This window comes from Thalassophryne amazonica, chromosome 16, assembly GCF_902500255.1.
Source record: "Thalassophryne amazonica chromosome 16, fThaAma1.1, whole genome shotgun sequence".
NCBI classification, from domain to species: Eukaryota; Metazoa; Chordata; class Actinopteri; order Batrachoidiformes; family Batrachoididae; genus Thalassophryne; species Thalassophryne amazonica.
The window spans coordinates 66,038,436-66,061,925 of record NC_047118.1 but is presented as its reverse complement, the minus strand read 5'-3'; the positions used below and the strand labels follow the sequence as shown (position 1 = coordinate 66,061,925).

Genomic DNA, 23,490 nt, shown 5'->3' with positions numbered 1-23,490 from the left:
ATTACAGGATGGCTCAGAAACAGATTTTTCCATATATTAAATTAAACTTTCTAAGTATAGGTGTGATATGAGGAAGAGTCCACTCAGTTTTGAAGCAGGTAATGATCCAGTTTTTTTATTTATTTGCCACCAGGATAACTCTAAAACCATTGTTTGAACAGATTTATTTGATCCCAAATTCACTAAAGTGGCCTTGAGCAAAGTGCTAATCACTGAAATTGCTCTTCATGCACCTTGCTCTAACATTAGTGTGTGTGTGTGTGTGTGTGTGTGTGTGTGTGTGTGTGTGTGTGTGTGTGTGTGTGTGTGTGTGTGTGTGTGTGTGTGTGTGTGTGTGTGTGTGTGTGTGTGTGTGTGAGAGAGAGAGTATGTGATAAAATATGGGAAAGGTCCTGTATAAACACAGGCTGACTGATGAACACTGTTGCATGTAGAATTTTCAGTGTTTAAAACAATGACTAGAGAGTCGATATTTAGGGGCGTTGCCAACCAAGTCACTCCCCCCCCCCTCACTTGAAGCTAGATCCGCCCCTGGCATCACTGCGAGCTGTATGAAGCATCTGATAGTATATTTACATTTACACAGATAATAATAATGTACAAGAACATATTTTGTATGGTCATTCTGTTTTAAGTCGTGAAGAACTTTTAAAGTGCTTTATAACCAAATCTGATTAAGTTTTTCCTCAGTGATCATATGTGCCAATTATATTAATTCATCAAAATTTTGATTCCTCCGGAGGTTTAAAAAAAAATAAAAATTCTTGGGCTTTTTGTACTCGCCGGTCCATTCTAAGTTGTTTCAGCCTTTCTTGACTTGGCGTTGGACTGACTGTGGACTGAAGCTTTACGCTCAGAGGGGCTTTATGCCACGTCGCTGTGACGTCACACAGGATGAACTTGTGTTTGCGGCGAACCGACGCCTGAACTCTTCTTGTTCAGCGGATCGAGTCTCAGTTCTCATGTGGAGGAGCCACTTGGTCCAAAAAAGGGGACAAAATGTTAACCGACGTGATTTTGGAGGAAGGGTTTGAGAAGAATTCGGAATCTTGGTATGACGCGCACGACCTCGAACACGGTATGTGGACGCGCCCTAAACTGATTGGACTTCATGTGGATTAAATTTTTAATTAACTTTTGGCTTCTTCTCACGTTACAAAGAGTCATATTTGGAATGTTTAATAAAATGTAGATTATCATTTTTCTTCCGAGGGGAAAAACCGCCAAATTTGGCCAAAATTTTCGCCAACATGTGATGTTTTTGGGGGGCGGGATGGGATTTAAAGACATTTCTTATCTAAAAGTAATGTCGGTGACATTTTATATGTAATAAAAACAAAAGTTAGTTTTAAACCCAACTTTTTTTTTCTTATTTTGGCACACTATGCACAGAGGATAACCATCATTTAAAAAAAAATAGTGTAAAAATTGCATTCCTGGCGGGATATTTGGTAAAGTGTTATTTATTATTTTAATGAAGATTTTCTACAATTATTTGAGATCCTGATACATTTAAATCATCGTTTTGATTTTGCTGCACCACCCACTGTCAGAAACGTATACTGCAACTTTTACAAGTTGGAAAACTAAGAAATCCTGACGCCAAGTGTTTCAAACACAGCTGTGAACCCGTGTCTGGTCCAAACCTCAAGTCTACAATTGTATTTGATATTGACTAATTAATAATGATCTTCTTCATCCTTTCACACTTTAGAATTTTCTGCATGAATCATGAGACATTTGACCTCTAAACCATCTGAATGAAGGCAACAACACCAGCAATAGTCAACACAGCTCAGTCTGTCTGATAGAAAACTTTGTCTCCTAGTGGCATGAAATGGTATAGACATTCAAGTAATCCAGGTGGAGGCTTTTCCCTGTGGAAATGAGTGCCTTCACTCTTAAAATACTGTTCTAAGACCAGAAATTGTGCATAACCCCGTAAGACCTGGAGGTTCTCATGAAACAAAACTTAGTATTATGGTCTAGACAACCAAAAATGTCATGTCCACATATGTGGATGCCAGATCCTATAATCCACATTTCTTACTAGTTATCAGCATTGACCAGCATGCAGCGCGCCCAGTTCCATATTTATGGTTACATCAGAGACTTTCGTTTTCGAAGGCGATGTGCACGGCCACTGACCCGATGGAACTGTTCAAAATCAGTGGGAAAGCTCAAGATACAAACTGTCTGTTCATGGGGAACTGGATGGATGGAGACTACGACTCAGTAGAAACCATCACTTCATTTCCAGGAACGCATCAGTCCTCAGAGGAAACCATGAGAGCAGACAGATCACACACATGTATGCCTTCTGTGATGAGCGCAGAAGAAAATATGGTCACTACTCTGAAGAGCATTCAACACTGTGAGTTCAGATTTGAACTTAACACTATTGAGAGCACGTTAACACTTCCAACTTGCCGTCTTGCACGGTAATAAAGGACCACAATGGATAAAAGCTTCGAGGCTTTGTGTGTGTGTGTGTGTGTGTGTGTGTGTGTGTGTGTGTGTGTGTGTGTGTGTGTGTGTGTGTGTGTGTGTTTGTTGTTTGTCCTCTGACATAAAACAAACAAAAAACCCAAACTGTCAGTTGTGATTAGCTTGCCATGTATGTTATAAACTTTTTAATTTTTTTTTTACTACGAATATAAGTAACAGTACCGCTGCTCCGATTAGAGTTTGAATCCACAACCTTCTTGTTATGACATGACACACTTTACCTCCAACGCCGTGGAGACACAGAGTGTTAAAATTACATTTTAAGAGTTTAACATAATCTGCAAATATTTGACTCTGAGATATTTCCCTCTGCTTTTTGCCATCAGTTAACAAACTAGTTTTAGGACCATTACTGCCAGTGTCTGGACAACATGGCATGTCAAGTGGTTAAGTTTGGTGATCTTCCAATGGTGCAATATGTGGTGACATGATGACAATTTAAAATAAGAATTAATCACTTGTACTGCCTGACATTGAACTTTCACCCTGATAAAATTCCATTTGAGATATATATATATATATATATATATTGGCTCTACTCTTGGTTGACATATGCACTATAATTGGTGCAAGGGCTGGAACAGTACACTAGTATTGTACACGATACGATCCTTGCCATGATAACACCTATTGTGAGTCAATACATATCGCATTGTTCTACATAATTAGTGTGAACATTGTAATTATATCAAAAGTAATCTGTGGTGAATATTTTACTTTAAAGAAAGTAATTACTTTGAAGCATAAATTGTAATCCTTGATGTTACTGGTTTTCTATTAGTATATTTCATAAATCATATAAGAGTATTCTGTAAGAGATCATTAGTTCTTCCATGCAGTAGCTGACTTTTTATGGTATCACGATACTCATTCAATGAAATAAAAGGATTCACTACAGGCCCGACATAACAGTTATCGCAATATTGTTCCACCCCCAGTTGATGCTCCTCTAGTGTTTGTTGTGGCTTTGCCTTACAATATAAAGCGCCTTGGGGCAACTGTTTGTTGTGATTTGGCGCTATATAAATAAAATTGATTTGATTTGTTGTGCTCCAGAGTGAGGTGTGTGTCATTGTAGCATTGCATCTGTTATCACTCTAAGGAATGAAATGCAGGGCTTTTAAATATAATTACGACTATTATTTTCAATATACTTGCAAATGTTAATTTTAGGGATTTAAGTAATAATGTTTCATTTGATTTAATTAATTTCAACTGCAATACTGTTTTGCGCTTAATTGACAATGTTATGTGGAAAAAGTTACCTTATCTTTATCAGTTAATTTCAACGTTTTATTTCTTAGAATCACTGATTTTTAATTTATTTCTGCAGATCTGTACTTGGCAGCAGAACTCGGGAAAACCCTCCTGGAGCGGAACCGAGAGCTGGAACAGGCCCTGCAGCAGATGTACTCCAACAACCACGATCAGCTCCAGGAGATCGAGGTGATTCATGTAAAAATGCTCTGCGTCACCACCAGACAGACGGCTGAGGAGTCATTTATTGTGTCTACAGGCTCATCCAGCAGTCTGTGTGCCCTCTAAACAAGAGCTGGTTTAGTTCTTTTATGCAAACGTTACTTGACTCAGATGCACATTGGATGTCTGCAGTAGGTAATGCATGTTCCTGCTGTGCACCACTTGGATGACAAACAGTGATTTTATAAGTATTTTGACAAAAACTTAAAGGTGAGACTCTGAGAAAGTTGCCATGTGACATGATTAATGAAAAGGAACGCTGTAAAACGTTAAAGCAGATGAAGTTGAAGCTAATCCTGATCGGTCTGAGCTGGTGGTGAGCCTGTGCCTTGCTGCATTCTCTGCAGGATTTTAATGTTCATAATTATGGGGAAGCTTTCATTCGGTTCTGTGTTGCAGTAGCCAGTTAAACAATGTGCTGCTGTTTGGGATTAACAGGATAAAACATTCAGCAAACTTCTTATGCAGTCTGAACTAACCTCAGCTCATAAATCGGTTACTAAAAGCCTTGTATCTGAAGAAATGTTTGGCTTCCACCACTTGTTTTTTCTTTTTCTTTTTTTTTAAGATTTAAGTCATGAAAAGAATTTTCTGTGGCACCACTATAATTTTATGGGCAATTCCACCATGACAAACAACATTTGTAAGGCGTTTGAGCCATTTCAACCAGTATCACACTAAAAATTGAAGCCACATGTCCCTTATGGCCTAGTTCTAAAATAATGAAGCCTAACTGCTGATATGCATTGCATTTGTCATGAACAAGCCATTATTTTATTTAGCACCATCCAGATTTATCTGTGAGTTGCCCATAGTCTCTTTGACAGGTACTGAAAATTTCATGGAAAATTCTGCACGGTTCCAGAGATATGCATGAAATTTATCCCAAAAATAGCACTTTTTTCATCAATTTTGTGTGGCATTGATATTATGTGGTATTATCATTTAAAGTTGAATGTTAAAGACATAACAGGTATTTTGTCAGTTTGTTTGTTTGTGCTTCATAATAACACACAGTTGGTTGAGAAACAAGTATAACTTTGAGTTTTATCATGTTGGGATTGAAAAAAACATCATGTTTCTAAAGCAAGGTAAAACTGTCACAAGCATAACGCTGAGAATAAGTCCTTGATTTATTTGTGTAAAAACCTTAGCTATATCTCCTACTCTGCTTCAGTAGAATAATTATATCACTTGTTCAATAATACCAGGAACTAATGGACAGAATTTCTTTGTTTCAGGCTTCTGCAGACTAAAGACGATACCTCCAGCTGTTGTCGCAAGCATTACGCTCTAACACATTATAGTATACGAGGTCTATTAGAAAAGTATCCAAAAACCATATGGATTTGAATCATGTGTGATTGTGTCAGACAAGCTTGAACCCTCGTGCGCATGCGTGAGTTTTTCCACGCCTGTCGGTTGCGTCATTCACCTGTGAGCAGGCTTTGAGTGAGGAGTGGTCCATCCCCTCGGCGGATTTTCATTGTCAGGAAATGGCGGAATGATTTGGGCTTTTTTTTCCATCAGAATTTTTTCAGAAACTGTTAGAGACTGGCAGCTGGAAACCATTAGAAAAATTTATCTGGCTTTCGGTGAAAATTTTACGGGCTTCACAGAGAATAAGGAGTGTTACTACAGCTTTAAGGACGCTCGCTCCGTGCCGCCATCGAGAGCCACAAACCACCAGATCATTTCTAAAGTGATGGCTCTGTGGATCCGAGACCGTCGTGTGCACTTTCTCTGGTTATCACAAGAGCTGGACATCAGCCATTTTCCAGCAGATTTCACTTTTAACAAGAGATTTTGTCATGGAAAGCCGAGTGGAGGCTTCGCGCGTCACGACCGATTTGCTGATGGAGCGAGACAAAGGAACACCTCCGTTTTGGTCTCACAGGACGGCTTTGAGATGGCGTTCAGACAGCTGTTAGTGGTTTTTCCATCGAGTGATTATCCAAGAAATTGTGGATGTGCCTGGACATGCCAGAACATGTCCCGTGAGGCTTCATCACGGCGTTGCTGTGCGCCATGCGGCACCACCGCGATGCGCGAAGCCTCCGCTCCTCTTTCCATGACAAAAACTCCTGTAACAGTGGAATGTGCCGTTCATTTCAAAATTGGACGCTGTGTTTTATCCGGGACGTCGTCTGACTAGCACAGGAATTGTGAAAAGATGTGGACATCAGCACTTTTTCGGCACATTGAGACAGACGTGCGGAGGAATTCCGCGCGTTGCGGCGGTGCCGCATGGTGCAAAGCAACGCCGTAATGAAGCCTCGCGGGACATGTTCTGGCATGTCCCGGCACATCCACAATTTCTCGGATAATCACTCGATGGAAAAACCACCAACAGCTGTCTGAACGCCATCTCAAAGCCGTCCTGTGAGACCAAAACGGAGGTGTTCCTTTGTCTCGCTCCATCAGCAAATCGGTCGTGACGCGCAAAGCCTCCGCTCGGCTTTCCATGACAAAATCTCTTGTTAATAGTGAAATCTGCCAGAAAATGGCTGATGTCCAGCTCTTGTGATAACCAGAGAAAGTGCACACGACGGTCTCGGATCCACAGAGCCATCCGTTTAGAAATGATCCGGTGGTTTGTGGCTCTTGATGGTGGCACGGAGCGCGGCGCGCCAAGCGTCCTTAAAGCTGTAGTAACAGTCCTTATTCTCTGTGAAGCCCGTAAAATTTTCACCGAAAGCCAGATAAATTTTTCTGATGGTTTCCAGCTGCCAGTCTCTAACAGTTTCTGAAAAAATTGTGATGGTGAAAAAAGCCCAAGTCATTCCGCCATTTCCTGACAGTGAAAATCCGACGAGGGGGATGGACCACTCCTCACTCAAAGCCTGCTCACAGGCGAATGACGCAACCGACAGGCGTGGAAAAACTCACGCATGCGCACGAGGGTTCAAGCTTGTCTGACGCAATCACACGTGATTCAAATCCATATGGTTTTTGAAAAAAATAATAAGGTCGGATACTTTTCTAATAGACCTCGTATATGCACTGATAAATTCTAGCAATGTCTGAACCGAGACCAGTAGAAATATTGAAACTCTGATATATAACCATACCTAAAATGATAACATTTCACAAAAAAGATCACTTTTAAATTTTGATGTCACACTTTGGCTTCATTATTTTTGAACTAGGCCCTATCTTGTGTGTGGGCATAGTTAATGTCTTGAGGTATTTAAGCAGGAAAGAAAAGATATCTAGTGACATTTTTTTTTAATGGAAAGAAAAATATGTGTGACTGACGTTACAAGAAAATGTCACATGAAAATTTCCTCAAAACTTTATTTAAAAATTCTCTGAAAACTAACAACGATTCATGATTGTGAACTGGAGGTATATAGGGGGAGTAGGCTCACTAATATACTGACTGCAGTAGAGAACAAATAGTGAGGCACTTGGCAGCACTGGCTTCAGGGTTGTGAAAAATCCCATGGCGTTACATGTGATTCATTAATATGACTTGCAGATAAAATGTGTTTTTTCTGAAATATTTTACTGATTTGCATGGGAAACGATGAAATAATCCCATTGATTATTTTACATCAGGTTACACCCTTTCATGCGTTTCTGGGTTTAAAAACATTTTTGGAAATCTGACAAAACTGTTTCCCCTCCCCCTACATGCCTGACCTTTCTAGAGATACATACAGTATGTCAAAGCATAATATGTAAAAAAACAAAACAAAAAAAAAAACAGGCACAAACTGATAACCAACCAATTTATCTAATCATTTGACAGTCAAAATTAATGTGGGAAAGAGATATTTTCTAATGCATTTAACTTGTATTGCAAAGTTGTTTCTTTATATATAATACATTGCACCCTTTATCAGAATCTATAACTCAAAATATTTTTTGCCTGGTTAGGCCCCATTTTTTTCATGGAATTTCCCATGTTCCTTAGCCTTTGAATAAAAGATTCATAATAGACTTTGGGCCAATATGACCAACATTCACGATGTCTGGAAAAAAATTATTTATTCCCCTGAAGGGAAAAACTCAAACAAACAGATGGCCATGAACTCCATTTGGTAGCAACCACAGCAATGCCATAGATCACATGGGGGCTTCCCCCGATTTGCGTGAGGGATGCTGGGAAGCACATGGTGACAGACAGTAGACAAAGGCAGTTTGACGTTACTTGAGCAAAAGAAACCAAGATAGTGGAAAACTCTGTTTATTTCTATATAAATCTAAAATGTTTCTCTTTATATTTTGTAAAAGTTAGTGAGAAATAAACATTTATTAATCTAAAAATGCTGTTTTTGAAAACTGATAACACCTTTGAAGTGATTTACCAGAATCTTACGGATGTTAGTGTGCACATTGTCCAGGGAACATGCATCACGCACCCCATGTAAATATGTTCTCATCATTACAGTGAGCTGTGGATTTAAAGGGGTTTTGTGTGAGATGTTTTGCGTATTGATGAGCTATGCGGCAATTGCCCTTGACATTTTATTTGATCAATATTTTTGACACAAATCTAATACCTTGCATGGTTACATGGAGTTTTCCCGCTCTGTCTTGTAAACTGGATGAATACTTCACTGCACGTACTCGTCGTCAGAGTGCTGATCTGCTTTCAGGACGTGACATTCATGTGAAGCAGGTCAGAAATAAGAGTCTTAATTTGTTTACCGCTCAGTGGGGCCGGGTGGGTCGAGACCTTATTGAGGTAATCCCATACCGCTCACAGTCCCGCTATGCAGCTCCATGCTAATGGAGCTCTTTGGCTACAAAACTATTTTCTCTTGAATCTTTGACATCTTGACCTTTTTGAAAATAGGAACAATATATTGTTGTTGAACTGACTTTCATTCTCTGGGCTTGGTGTACTTCCATTTTGGATTAATTGGACTACTTAAATCTGGAACAGAAATTTGAAAACAAAATATCAGAATTATTTAAATCCTTTTTTAGGGGGTGGGGGGTGAGGGTCCAGGCAGTGATGAATTTGAACCTGCAGCATTCTGAAATATTTCTCTAGATTTTCTGGTTGCTTTTAATTTTTGGATTGTTCAAACTGCACCAAAGTAAGCTGCTCTATGACGATGCATTTGTCAGTCTTCCTGTCAGTCAGACGTTGTTGTGTGATGACGGCAAAAGAAACATAATCATGTCCTTGAAAGGAAGAAGCATGCGTTACATGATGCATTAACACGTTTATAAAATGATACGGACAGCTTACCTCTTTACAGTTCAAGCCCCCCCAAACACTTAAAAATCCCAACTTAAAATCCCTTTTTGCATCAGAAATCATCTGAGTGGGCAGCTTGATTGAGTGAATAAAACTGAAGATTTCTTTAATTTTTTTTTTTTTCAGGGTGCAGTAATCAAGGAACCAATATTCTTTTGTTGCAGAAGAATGTTTGCATTTCACACTATAGCTCTCCATCACCTTCCTCTCTTTTGCTGCATCAGTATTTAACTAAGCAGGTGGAGCTGCTGCGTCAGACGAACGACCAGCATGGCAAAGTGTACGAGCAGCTTGACATCGCTGCCAGAGATCTGGAACGCACGAACCGAAAACTCATTCAGGATAACCGCCTGAACCAGCACAAGATCAGCAGGTCTGTCAATCACATTCTCATCCACACAAGAATTACTTAAAAATAAACAAATGATAACCACAGAGCTCCAAGTCACGACTGGGACATGGTTCCGCATCCGGAATTGCAGATAGTCATCGAGGCCCTAGTTCACCCTTTTGGGTGTTGGCGGCGGGATTGGCACTTCAGCTTCCATAAACAAATTCTCGCACAGCTCCAAGACAAAAAAGAAACATTTTCAATTCAGTTTATTTTTGTAGCACCAAATCCCAACAAAAGTCACCCCAAGGGGCTTCACACGGGTAAGGTCTAACCTCACCAACCCCCCTGAGCAAGCACATAGGTGAAAGTGGTCAGGAAAAACTCCCTCTGGCTTTTTTTTCTTCCTCCCTTCCCAAGCAGACCAGACATAGAGGAGGGTGGCCCACTGTTTAGGACATTCTAACGGTAATGCCGCGTTCACACCAGGCGCGACGAGAGCGACAGCAGCGACAGGTTGCCATGTAATCCCTATGTAAGGACACATTTTGGCGCCAAGTCGCGCAGCACGATGCAATGGACGCAAATGAAGTGACGCGAGTGAAGCGATTTTGAGCGATTGGTGCGTTTGTGGCACGATATTGTGTCACATCACGTCATGTTGCCCTCCTCCCCAAGTTGAAAAATCTGAACTTTTTTGTCTCGTCGCGATGACCAATCAGGGACTGAATATATAGTGATGTGGAGATGTCTGGAGTATGACTGAGGATGTGAACATGTCCAGTATCTGGTAGCAGCCTGTGAGCAGGACTTATGTCTCTTTTGTCCTTTATTTCACAATTATGACAGAGTTTTTGGAGCGAGCAGCAGCACCACAGCAGCGGCAGCCGAGTTTGTTTCTCTTCTTATTTTACGTGCGAGCGAATCATCCGTGGAGATTATTTTACTTATTAACTACACAGATGTATAATAAAACAAATGATGACTAGTGGGGACAATTATGGAAGAGTTTTTTGGGGAAGAGCGAGCTGCAGCCCCGCAGGAGGGGGAGCGAGTTTTTTTTTTACATGCACGTGCGAGCGAAGAGCTGCTGCCCCGCAGCAAGCAGCTGAGGTTTTTTTTTTTTGTTTGTTTTAATTGTTTACATGTGCGCACATGAACGGGACAGGAGATCCTCAAACTGGGTCCCGCAGAGGCAGAAGGACCGCTGAAAGTGGCCGTCATCCAGACACAGCTCCTGCAGCAAATAATGATACTCCCTGAATTGGGAACTTCTCATGTCATTTGTCAGCTTTCCACAACCACTCGCTCCGTGTGATCAAGGTCCGTCATGTTAACTTGACTGACAACCGGAGCTGGCAAGTGGAATGGAAGCTCCTGCTATTTGATGATGCACCGGGGCGAATTTTCGCAGCAAAAGCAGAGCGACACACCGGGCGATGGTGGTGTGTCTGTCGCCACGTGAGCCCGTGAATTTGTGGCGTGTGATCGCGCCCGGTGTGAACGCGGCATAAGAGATCAAATAAGTACGAGATCAGCGGTCTGATTTTTTTTTTTTTTCTCCAGTGAATGCAATATGCTTCTGTAAATAATGGACATTGGACAAAAACAAAATCAAGTTCAAAATCAAGTGCAAAGTGCAATCGTATGTTGCTGTAAGCATTCCCGTCAGTGTGCATTTCAGCAAGACTCATGGGTAAATATGCTCTGGACCTTCAGCCAGAAGACGGTGTCAAACTTGGGCCTCACTTGTAGCTGCAACACCTCAGAGAGAAAGAGAGCAGTATCAACTGGCCAGAACTGGGAATGGACCGGTTGTCTGCCTTTGTAGTTGCCATCCAGGACCCAAGTTGATTCCGTGTGGTGGATGCGTTGAAGCGCAGCACCAGCACACATTCCCAGACTTGACTTGACGTCATTGTCAGTTTCTTTTCTCCCCTCATAGTCTAACAGAGACCATCGATGGACTTCAGACTCACATAGAAGACCTTCAGTCCCAGGTGGAGGAATTGAAGGCTGTCCAGACAGCAAGAAAGAAGCGAGAGCTCGCTGAACAACGGCGCAGTCTTGGAGCTCAAAGCGTATCCTGCCTCAAAGAGCTGTACGACCTACACCATGACAGGTTTGTACAAACACAGTCACAGCTCACTAGTCTAAAGGTGCCTTGACACTTGCATGAATTTGAGCCATACACTGGTGTGCAAAGTGACCATGTGATCTTGCGTTGCTATTCACACTTCCATCCAGTAGATGGCAGTGTTATATGCATTTTGACCATCTACTGGATGGTCACACGGTCGCTTTTTTCAGAATCACATGCTTAAACAGAATTTTCAGTTTTGCAAATGCATTTTTTTTTTACAAATAAAAAAATTACATATTTACAAATACACATTTATTCACAGAAGTTACTGTAATGTGTTTTTTTGGTTTTTTTTTTTTACAAATAAATAAACCAACCAACCAGTGATCAGAGGAGGCTCATTTTCCTATAATGCCTTTTGGCATCTGTTTCTGTTAATGCTCAGACCTTCAGAATTAGTGGATTACTTTAAAACTAAAACATATTTGCAATATTTTCACTTTGTAAAAATGACATAGTTGACCTTAATGTCGATGAACTGTCTGGAATTAGTTTCGTTCATAAATCAAAACCATAAGTGAAAACGTCTTTGCCTTTGATGTCACCTGCCACACGTCTGGGACACTGTATGTTCATTGTAAATTCCTTTTTCTTTTTTTTCTTTTTTTTCCTTTGTAGCAGTCTGGTAGCCCACTCCTTTTGCTGGAGTAGAGTTGAGCTCAGCTCCTCACAGCTGCCTGACTGCTACACGTATAATTTTAAGGTTTACAGATGTTTTTGACTGTTTGGCTTTACTAACTATGCCAGCAAAAAAATGTTAGCGTTAACGGACTGAAAATTACTGGAAACTAAATTTGGTGAAAGCTAATTAGTCCACTGATGGTTTTTGAAGTTAGCTGAAAAGCTAATTTGCTAACAAAAAAGTTAGCTTTGGTAATTAGCATTTAGCAGATTAGCGGAACTGTGCCCACCACTGCTTAGGGTCTTGTTCATGAGTGAGGGGTAAGTTGGAGTGTGAGATCAATTAACCAACTGGGGGTGTGTGTGATGTTTTTTTAAATGTTGAACCAGACCATTGTGGTGAAGAAAAGCTGAGCCAGCAAGAAAGACTCAGTTTTCCAGTCTATTTATGCTCCCATCTTCACCTATGGTGATGAGCTTTGGATGATGACCCCAAAGAACAAGGTTGCGGATACAAGTAGTAGAAATGAGCATCCTCCTGTGGGTATTTTGGCTTACACTTTGGGACAGGGGTGATAAGCTTGAGAGGGACTCAGAGTAAAGCAGCTATTTCTTGTGGAAAGAACCCAATTGAGGTGGTTCGGGCATATAGGAAGGATGTTTCCTGGTCGTAAACCTAGGGAGGTCTTCCATGTATAGCAACTGGAAGGAGACCCCAGGAAAGACCCAGGACATGCTGGAGGGATTATATTTTCCAGCTGTCTTGGGAACACCTCGGGATCCCCAGGAAGAATTACAGGGCTTGGCCGAGGTAGGGAAATGTGGACTGAGCTGCTTGGTCTACTGTCCCCGTAACCCGAATAAGTGTCAGAAAATGATAATGACATTGAGTACAACAAGGCACCTCTGAGTTGTAGTTTGATACACACTTGTTTACTTAATTTTTCTGTATTTAATTTGATAGAACTGACAGTTGGTGTACAGATGACCTCTGGTCACCTTTGAGCTCCATCCGGGATCGAGACAGACGAGAAGATCCAGAGGAGGTACATGCAAGGCTCCAGCGCATCATCCAGGGCCTTCAGAACCAGATCGCTGTGGAACGGAGCCGCAGGGAGGCTGTGGAGCAGGAGCTGGAGGTCACAGCCCGAGAGTACCGGGAACTGGAGCAACATCTAGCGCTGCTGGCGGGCTGCCAGGTCAGACAGAAGGAGCTGGAATATGAAGTGGAGCAACTCCGGCATCTGTGGCACACAGACTGTGCCAAAAGGTTAGCTCTGCCTCTGAGGGTAAATCAGGGAATAAGAGCCGTCAAAGAAGCTGTAACCTGACATTTAGTAGAGGATGAGATGTTACTTTTGGAGGAAAGTAATTTCTGATCCGTCACTCCCCACAGCACCAGAAGTGCACACCAGCTGCTCCTGCCAGACACAATGTTCTTTGGAGCAGAGGAGAAGTCCACCCAGGGTGAGGAGGCGGAGGAGGAGGCCGAAAACGAGGAAGAGCAAAGAGGACGTTATCGCCGACAGAGGTGCAAGAGCGACAGCTTTTTGAGATGGTCTAACGCAGAGGAGATACGTCGCAGTCATGAGCAGACGTGCATCAGGCGAGCAGAAGCAGTGAAGCAAAGGGGTGTGTCTCTGCTCAATGAGGTGGATGCACAGTACAGCGCTCTGCAGGTGTCGTATACATTCATTTAATCTCACTTTTACTATAAAATGCCTTTTAAATGAAGTTGCGTCCAACTAACCAGTGTTGAAATTACATTAACGTAAACCAACTCTTCATGTTTGTTAGAAGTTGTCATATATTTTTAGTTATTAAATAGTGCTGCTGCAGACACCAAATGTGGGAGCAGAGAACAGTTTTAAGTGATTTGTTGTGTTCAAAGCTCGCTCTCTTGGCGTCTTTCCCCCACTTGCGTCTCATTACCTAAAGAATTGTTTAGCTTCATCCTGACATCACAGTTGTCACAATAAACCGTTGCTACATTGTTTGGTGCGTTAAGTACTCCGGACGTCACTCGTGGAACGCCTTGGGGCGCAAAGTGTTAAGTGAGCAGTTCTCGGATATGCGTGCTCCACATAAGTTACGCGGACATAGCTGACTCTGGATAACACAGCGGCAAATGTCCATAATTTGCCCAAAGAAAGGTGGACAAAGTCCCTTAAATTTGTCTGAGGTGTTTCTGGTCCATGCTTCACATTATACTGTCACAATCTTGGAATAGCACTTTCCCTTAAGCCAGTAGCGGAAGTGAGACTTCACGTTTACAACCCCTGGCAAAAATTATGGAATCACCGGCCTTGGAGGATGTTCATTCAGTTGTTGAATTTTGTAGAAAAAAAGCAGATCACAGACATGACACAAAACTAAAGTCATTTCAAATGGCAACTTTCTGGCTTTAAGAAATCAGGAAAAAAAATTGTGGCAGTCAGTAACGGTTACTTTTTTAGACCAAGCAGAGGGAAAAAAATATGGACTCACTCAATTCTGAGGAATAAATTATGGAATCACCCTGTAAATTTTCATCCCCAAAACTAACACCTGCATCATATCAGATCTGCTCGTTAGTCTGCATCTAAAAAGGAGTGAACACACCTTGGAGAGCTGTTGCACCAAGTGGACTGACATGAATCATGGCTCCAACACGAAAGATGTCAATTTAAACAAAGGAGAGGATTATCAAACTCTTAAAAGAGGGTAAACCATCACGCAATGTTGCAAAAGATGTTGGTTGTTCACAGTCAGCTGTGTCTAAACTCTGGACCAAATACAAACAACATGGGAAGGTTGTTAAAGGCAAACATACTGGTAGACCAAGGAAGACATCAAAGCATCAAGACAGAAAACTTAAAGCAATATGTCTCAAAAATCGAAAATGCACAACAAAACAAATGAAGAACAAATGGGAGGAAACTGGAGTCAACGTCTGTGACCGAACTGTAAGAAACCGCCTAAAGGAAATGGGATTTACCTACAGAAAAGTTAAACGAAAGCCATCATTAACACCTAAATAGAAAAAAACAAGGTTACAATGGGCTAAGGAAAAGCAATCATGGACTGTGGATGACTGGATGAAAGTCATATTCAGTGATGAATCTCGAATCTGCATTGGGCAAGGTGATGATGCTGGAACTTTTGTTTGGTGCCTTTCCAATGAGGTTTATAAAGATGACTGCCTGAAGAGAACATGTAAATTTCCACAGTCATTGATGATATGGGGCTGCATGTCAGGTAAAGGCACTGGGGAGATGGCTGTTATTACATCATCAATAAATGCACAAGTTTACGTTGATATTTTGGACACTTTTCTTATCCCATCAATTGAAAGGATGTTTGGGGATGATGAAATCATTTTTCAAGATGATAATGCATCTTGCCATAGAGCAAAAACTGTGAAAACATTCCTTGCAAAAAGACACATAGGGTCAATGTCATGGCCTGCAAATAGTCCGGATCTTAATCCAATTGAAAATCTTTGGTGGAAGTTGAAGAAAATGGTCCATGACAAGGCTCCAACCTGCAAAGCTGATCTGGCAACAGCAATCAGAGAAAGTTGGAGCCAGATTGATGAAGAGTACTGTTTGTCACTCATTAAGTCCATGCCTCAGAGACTGCAAGCTGTTATAAAAGCCAGAGGTGGTGCAACAAAATACTAGTGATGTGTTGGAGCGTTCTTTTGTTTTTCATGATTCCATAATTTTTTCCTCAGAATTGAGTGAGTCCATATTTTTTTCCCTCTGCTTGGTCTAAAAAAGTAACCGTTACTGACTGCCACAATTTTTTTTCCTGATTTCTTATAGTGTTTCTTAAAGCCAGAAAGTTGCCATTTGAAATGACTTTAGTTTTGTGTCATGTCTGTGATCTGCTTTTTTTCTACAAAATTAAACAACTGAATGAACATCCTCCAAGGCTGGTGATTCCATAATTTTTGCCAGGGGTTGTAGTTGTGTGAAGCTTATGCACCGCTGACCATGAGCATTCAGTTTGTAACACTGGTCTATTACATTGCCAACATTCACAGTGCTACGAGGAGGAAGCAGGGCCCAAAGCAATCCAGATTGGAAACTATGGAGAGCTGGGTCAGGTCTGGGACTCGCTGCAGTCGTTTTGAGACCTGGTGTCGCTGACTGAACGGTCCCCCTAAAAAATCGTCCCCCCACGGATTAACACCTCGTTTCTGCTTCAAACTGCACTCCAGTCATCATCTATCTCAGCAACACATACGAGGTCTGTCCATAAAGTATCGTACCTTTTTATTTATTTTTTTTAAACTATATGGATTTGATTCATATGTTTTCACGTCAGACAAGCTTGAACCCTTGTGCGCATGCGTGAGTTTTTCCACGCCTGTCGGTGACATCATTCGCCTGTGAGCACGCCTTGTGGAAGGAGTGGTCCCGCCCCGTCATCGGATTTTCATTGTCTGGAAATGGCGGAATGATTTGGGGGGTTTTTTCCATCAGAATTTTTTCAGAAGCTGTTACAGACTGGCACCTGGAAACTATTCGAAAAATTTATCTGGCTTTCGGTGAAAATTTTACGGGCTTCACAGAGAATAAGGTCTGTTAGTACAGCTTTATGGACCCCTTTAAGGACACTCAGCGCGCTGCGCTCCGAGCTGCAACGACACGGCACAAGCCACCGGACCATTTCTGAGCTGATGGCTCTGTGGATACGAGACCGTCGTGTGCTCTTTCTCTGGTTATCACAAGAGCTGGACATCAGCCATTTTCCGGCAGATTTCACTTTTAACAAGAGATTTTGTCATGGAAAGCCGCGTGGAGGCTTTCGCGCGTCACGACCGATTCACTTTGGAAGTGAGACAAAGGAACACCTCCGTTTCGGCGTGTCAGAGGACAAGTTTGGACATGTCCAGCTCTCCACAATTTCACTGATACTTACTGGACTGGTAAGCATTGAAAGCCGAGATAGACTTGTCCAAATGGCAACTTTCTGGCTTTAAGAAACACTATAAGAAATCAGGAAAAAAAATTGTGGCAGTCAGTAACGGTTACTTTTTTAGACCAAGCAGAGGGAAAAAAATATGGAATCACTCAATTCTGAGGAAAAAATTATGGAATCACGAAAAACAAAAGAATGCACCAACACATCACTAGTATTTTGTTGCACCACCTCTGGCTTTTATAACAGCTTGCAGTCTCTGAGGCATGGACTTAATGAGTGACAAACAGTACTCTTCATCAATCTGGCACCAACTTTCTCTGATTGCTGTTGCCAGATCAGCTTTGCAGATTGGAGCCTTGTCATGGACCATTTTCTTCAGCTTCAAAACTGAAAGCATATGAATCAAATCCATATAGTTTAAAAAAAAAAAAAAAGGTACGATACTTTATGGACAGATCTCGTATCTGAAGCTTTTGTACAACAATCACTTCCACATAAATTCAGCATTATTTCATCATAAAAGGCAGCGGAAGCGATCAGAGCGCCGCGGCTAAACGAGCTGCTAGCTGATCCAGGTCAGTCATTTCAAAATGTCATGGAATTTCGTAGAGTTTCTGCTTAAAAGTTACTTTAGAATGATTTAAGAGGTTTTACTGTTATCTGATGGTTAATAATCTCATTAATCCATTTGATTGCTTTGGGTGAAGAGACTCCGTCTCAGACGTGCTGCTGTGGTCCGAAATTACACATGCGCAGAGTGACAGACCCACATCCGTCTCAGTGTAGTGTCATTTTTAATGAAAGCCTTCCAGTAGATTGTAGGATTGTGCGTATCAAAGGCACAAATGTAACAGTAGCATTAAGATTGTTGAAATACGTGCACTGCAGCCCAACAGAGTGAGGCTTTTAAGTTAGCTTAATATACTAAACTTTGTAAAATTTAAAAGTTTTTAATTTATTTGTACTGCAGGGGATACAGTCCATCCATCCTCCACTGATTATACCGAATTGTGTTTCTTTTCAGGGAGGGTGAGTTTCCTCCTCCTAATCTTCTAGGATTTTCTTTCACCAAAACTTCAAATCTAGACTTGTATCTCAGATGTACCTTCTGGGAAATTGTAGGTGAACTTTCAGGTCTTCTTTTTAATAAAACCCTCCTCTGTCTCATTTCATCATGAAGCTGTATAACTGGGGATACAAAATACAAAACATGCACTATGTACAATTTCTCCAGTCACAGCCACAGAACCCTATAACTTCTTCTGGGTTGTGTGGGTGTCTTGGTGGCTTACCTCACTCTTCTCCTTGCACAGTCACTCAAGGTTTTATTTATTTCTGCTGAATTTGGTGCGTGCATCACCATTTGAACAATTCCACTGCCAATATTCTGTTATCTGCTGCACTAGTTTGAGTCTAAAGATCATTTTATAAATTTTTATATTGAGAAGCTTGATTTACTTTTTTGTATTTGAAAGGCCATAAACAAATTAAAATGCGTGAAATACCAAGGGGCTGAATACTTTTGCAAGCCACTGTACATCAGAAAAATGTTGGATTTGTAATGGCTTATTTAAGAGCCATTAATTTTTCAGCATTCTGATATCACTTTCTGCTGCAAGCAATTGCATGCAGCAGTAAAAACATTAAATGCTGCTTTTTGTATTGCGGTTCATGTATCTCAAATAACACTAATTTTTCCACTGAACCAGAGGAAGCATTTCCTGAATATTTTCTGGGAACCTTCTGGTTGCTTCCTTTTTGCTATTCCAAGCACATCCACTGGTGTTTCAGACACCACCATATGGAACTGCCTCCACAAAACACCTCGTGCAGTTTTCCTGGATGCTGCCTTCCAAACCTCTATGACCTTCTGTCATGCAGCGTTGTAGGGTGAACTTAAATGCATCTCCTTTGAGCTTGGCAGCATACCTTCTTTGTGGGTTGATTATTGCATTTTTGGGCTTTCTAAGAACTAGTTATATAAACAGACCAAGAAATATATACCATAGTTGGTTGATTAGTTTCGAATAAACTTGTTAAAAAGAGACACACACAAAAACTGAAACGGTAAATTACTGTTTGAGAAGCAGAGTCAAAATTTTGCTCCCACCCCCATTGACTTAAACTGGAACATTAATATATTTGCTTATCAGTTAAATGTTATGTTAGAATATTTACCAGTAATTTCGTGCTGTCCTTGAATCTTGTTTTCTTGATAGGATTGTCTTCTGCACTAAAATCTGCTTCTTCCTCCTTTTTTTTTAATGCACTTTGTTAATCAGGTGAAATATGAAGCCCTCCTGCAGCGGTGCCAGCAGTCAGACCGACTCAGCCATAAAGGCGTTCAGACGTCCAGCGCTCCCTCCGCAGCCTGCCGGATCCATCGCCGCCTGTCAAACTCGGCAGCTTTATCTGATCTTGGTTTGGAGGATTTCCAACAGCCAGAGTACAAGACTCTGTTCAAGGAGATTTTTACCCGCATTCAGAAATCCAGGGAGGACCTGAGCGAGAACAGGAGGGCAGTTGTGAACATTTTGCCAAATGACTGAAATTGTACCATTGTTTGTCCTTGGCAACTATGCCTGCACTATTTATTTTTATTTTATTTGTGGGGCTCGAGTTTTTGACACAGGTGATATTGACATTCCTTCGCCTAAGATGCGAGAAAACACGGGGGGACGCTGTTCTGATTCGGTCTGTGCATCCTGTACCCTTTAGAGCTGGATAAACTGGTTTGATGTTTGCCTACTGACAGAAAATTCGATCCATGTTGGGTATCAGATATTGGTCAAATCGATATGTCACTGCCAAACCAAACATCGTGTTTGTTGTTTGAGATTGTAATGAGGTGTTTTTATTCCTTTTTTTTTTTTTTTTTTTTTTTTACAAGTGGTTCCTTTTGACAATGCATTTTTGTCTTTAACTGTTCCTTTTTATTCCATCCTTTAAAGTAATTATAAAACTCTGTATCACCTGTGTTATTTTCATAGATATATTTCACAAGGTGAGCACGTGTAGCAGTCACAAGAATTTTTTTGTCCCTCTTCTTGGGTGTTAACCATAGTTTCTGATAAAGTTCCAACAGTGTTATACTTTTGTTCTTAACCATGCCCATATGGAAAAAAATATAAAAAACTTACAAGAAGTTACATCAATTCCAGTAATAAATCTTTGTTTGACACGTGTTGTGCTTATACGTCTCAGTTTGATATTACACATATCTACTAAGGATTCTGTATGTGGAATTACTGTCATATATTATTCTTTTAAGTTCCCATTTTATATAAGTTACATATTGTACAAATTTACTAAGGATCTTATATCTGATTTGACTGTCACATGCATTACTTACAAGTTCCAGATAGAACAGATACAAACTTTATAAAATTTATGTATATCTTTTCCATATGGGTGTGGTTGCCATTTACCAACCACTTTCTGCGTTTACACTTTTAATGTCTGTATGAAGACTTGATTCCAAGTGTGTGTATGCATAGAGTTCTTGGCAACACTCTGTTGTACTTGCATTAATGGTAAATGTCCATCAGGTGGAGATATTGTTCCATTTCAACAACCTTGAGTATAGTCTGGTGTGGGACACTGCCAGAAATGGCCAACCTGTTGCTTATATGAGTAGATACACATGTACTCCATGTTTGATACCACAAATTATTACAGTTGACACAAATTGTTCACCAGTTACAGAAGCTTGTTCAGAACCAAAGTTCTTTATCCGACACCTTGCCTTTACTACTATCAGTTTTTATGATCTTTTTGGAAAATTACTGATGCATTGATCAGTTGGTCACAGTTTATGGTCATATGTGAGGTGTTGCACTTTAAAGACGGCCCTGTTATACTGACAGGACATGGGTTTGTGGAGTCACTTTTCAAATGGTCTCACTTCTTCTGAAACTCTGAACACTGCTTTTTTTAATTTTTATTTATTTATGTTAAGATGGCAGACATCCCCCAGTTTTACCAGATATTGACATTTCCTTGAAAATAATAGATTTCCGGGTTTAGCGCATGCCAACATTTTTACTGGACATTATTAGGTTGACATTTGCGAATTTGTGCATTGAAAACACTAACGAGGTCAATACTAACTTTGTTACTCATTAGAGTTTGATGAAACAACTGAAACCTCTACCAGATGCATTTATATAACCTGAACAATCATCTGATGTAGCATCAACAACAGATCGCTCACTGTCACAAAAACTCAGTCAACATTTGACCATTTGCACAGTATTAAATATAATAATCTTAAACACTGTGTGTGTTGGGGAGGGGTAATCACATTCACAGTTAAGTACATGTGGAGTAATACGGGTTGAAAACGGGCTTATTCTTTTATGTATACCAGTATATCATCAGCTAATGAGGAGTACTTTGGCTTGACATTAAAATCCAACAGTTATGTTCTGCAACTGCATGAATCAGTGTTTCTGTTGATTTGTACTTGTAGAAGTGCTGTCTGTGAATGAGTGTTACTTTGTAAAGCAGCTAAATTTTTTTTTTTTTTTTTTGTGCAAGACCTGTTACGTTGTTAAATTTGCAAATAATTTAAACCTTTTCTCTTTTCACGTTTACAGTGTAGTCTGCATTTTTATGACAATTACAATGTTTAATTTTTATTTTTAAAAGATGGACCTGTGATTTTGTGACCATTGTGTAGACCTTTGTAAATAGTTAACTATAAGTGAAATTAAATGTGCTGTTACTATAAAGGTGATTGTAAAGTAAATAAAAGTATTAGTAAGAATTTCCTTTGGCCGAATGTCCTCATTTTGAATGTTTAAGATGTGTTATTAATGGAAGAAGTGTGTATGTACTAGAGGCCAGTTGTTTGCTAACTGGATGATAAACAGTGCATGTTTGTCACTAAAATGTCAGAAAATTGTTTCACTCTAAGCTATTCCACAGACTCTCCTTGACTTATAGCATGGACGTGGTGTCTATAAGGCTTCTGTGGTAACTGGCCTCGTACCTCATGGTTGCACACAGCCAAATATTTTTTTTTCTTTTGCAGTATAAGATTTAATTACTTTAAACAGAAACTTGAGATTTCAACATGTACTGCACACTATATATACAGTCTAACTGCACCACATGGGGGTGCTATCTGGGTGCAGGTCCTGTCTATGGCAGTAAAGGCTTAAGCTGTAATATATTAACAGTTATGTCCTGTTTTCCAGTGGAGGGGAGGCAAACACTCACTCATCTTCAACCGCTTACTCCAGTTAAGGGTCACATGGGGCTGGAGCCTGTCCCAGCAGTCATAGGGCATGAGGCAGGGTACACCTTGGATAGAACGCCAGTCTGTCACAACACTCAGCCTCCCCCCTAAATGATCTGGGTATAGCTTTAGTTACCACCAGTTTTGTGTTAGATTATATGCACCTTGTGTGCTTGGGGACAATGTGTAAGTTAATATTTTTTTGGTTGAAGGATGCTGAAATGCAGGCAATCTACGAAGTCTTTTGTTGCATTGTCAGCATATACTGTAGCAAATATCAGGAAATATTTACCAAGCAATTTTGTATGGAAACCACAATCCCTGTTTGAATTCAGGCCATGGAAAGCTACAGAGATTCGGCAATGTTTGCTTTACATTAACCCTGTTGTTCTCTTCAATAATATACCCAGTAGAGTGTACAGAAACTTTGTACTTCTAGCTGTATCTAGAAGCTGAATGTGTTTATCCATGCTAATGCTCCCCAGAACCATTCACTGAAAATAAAATCTGAAGGACCTAAATGAGATGGTGTGGACTTTCCAGGCATGTGAGAGACAAAGAAAAATGCTTAAAGTGGTGGGGGTTTTTTAGCCAAAAAAAGTCTGACAGACCTAAATGACATAGTGAGATGCTGAAAAGCGTCACATTAAAGGTGGGCGGATCGATCCTAATATCGATAATATTGCTACCAACGCTGGTACTGATATTGAACAATCCTCGTGTAAAAAGATCGATACTCAAGCTTTTTTTCTCTCTGGCACGCAGTGACTGCTGCACATGTAGATTCATCAAAGTCTACTCTCTGTAAGAGCAACGCTGCACTGTGTCACACAACACGTAGTAGTGCACCCTTGTATTGTGCTTTGTCAGCCCTCTACCTCAGGAGATTTTGTTTTAAGTTGTGTTGAGTGATTTTTTTTAAACAAAAATGTTGATTGTGATAATAAGGTATTTTGTTGTCACGTACAATGTTTGGCAAAATTCTATCCTAGGTCTTTTGGATCCTTTGGCTCTATGAAGCTTAAATATGAAAAAGTATC

At 40.5% G+C, this 23,490-nt stretch overlaps 1 protein-coding gene across 1 annotated transcript; it reads left to right on the top strand.

Annotated features, from left to right (window-relative positions):
- The first annotated feature begins 914 nt into the window (after positions 1-914).
- cdr2a (cerebellar degeneration-related protein 2a) lies at positions 915-19,794 on the top strand. Its single transcript, XM_034191153.1, has 7 exons — positions 915-1,078; positions 3,842-3,954; positions 9,427-9,575; positions 11,479-11,655; positions 13,262-13,567; positions 13,694-13,976; positions 19,491-19,794. The coding sequence occupies exons 1-7, from the start codon at positions 1,000-1,002 to the stop codon at positions 19,755-19,757; spliced, it is 1,374 nt and encodes a 457-aa protein (XP_034047044.1). The 5' UTR covers positions 915-999; the 3' UTR covers positions 19,758-19,794.
- Positions 19,795-23,490: the final 3,696 nt, after the last annotated feature.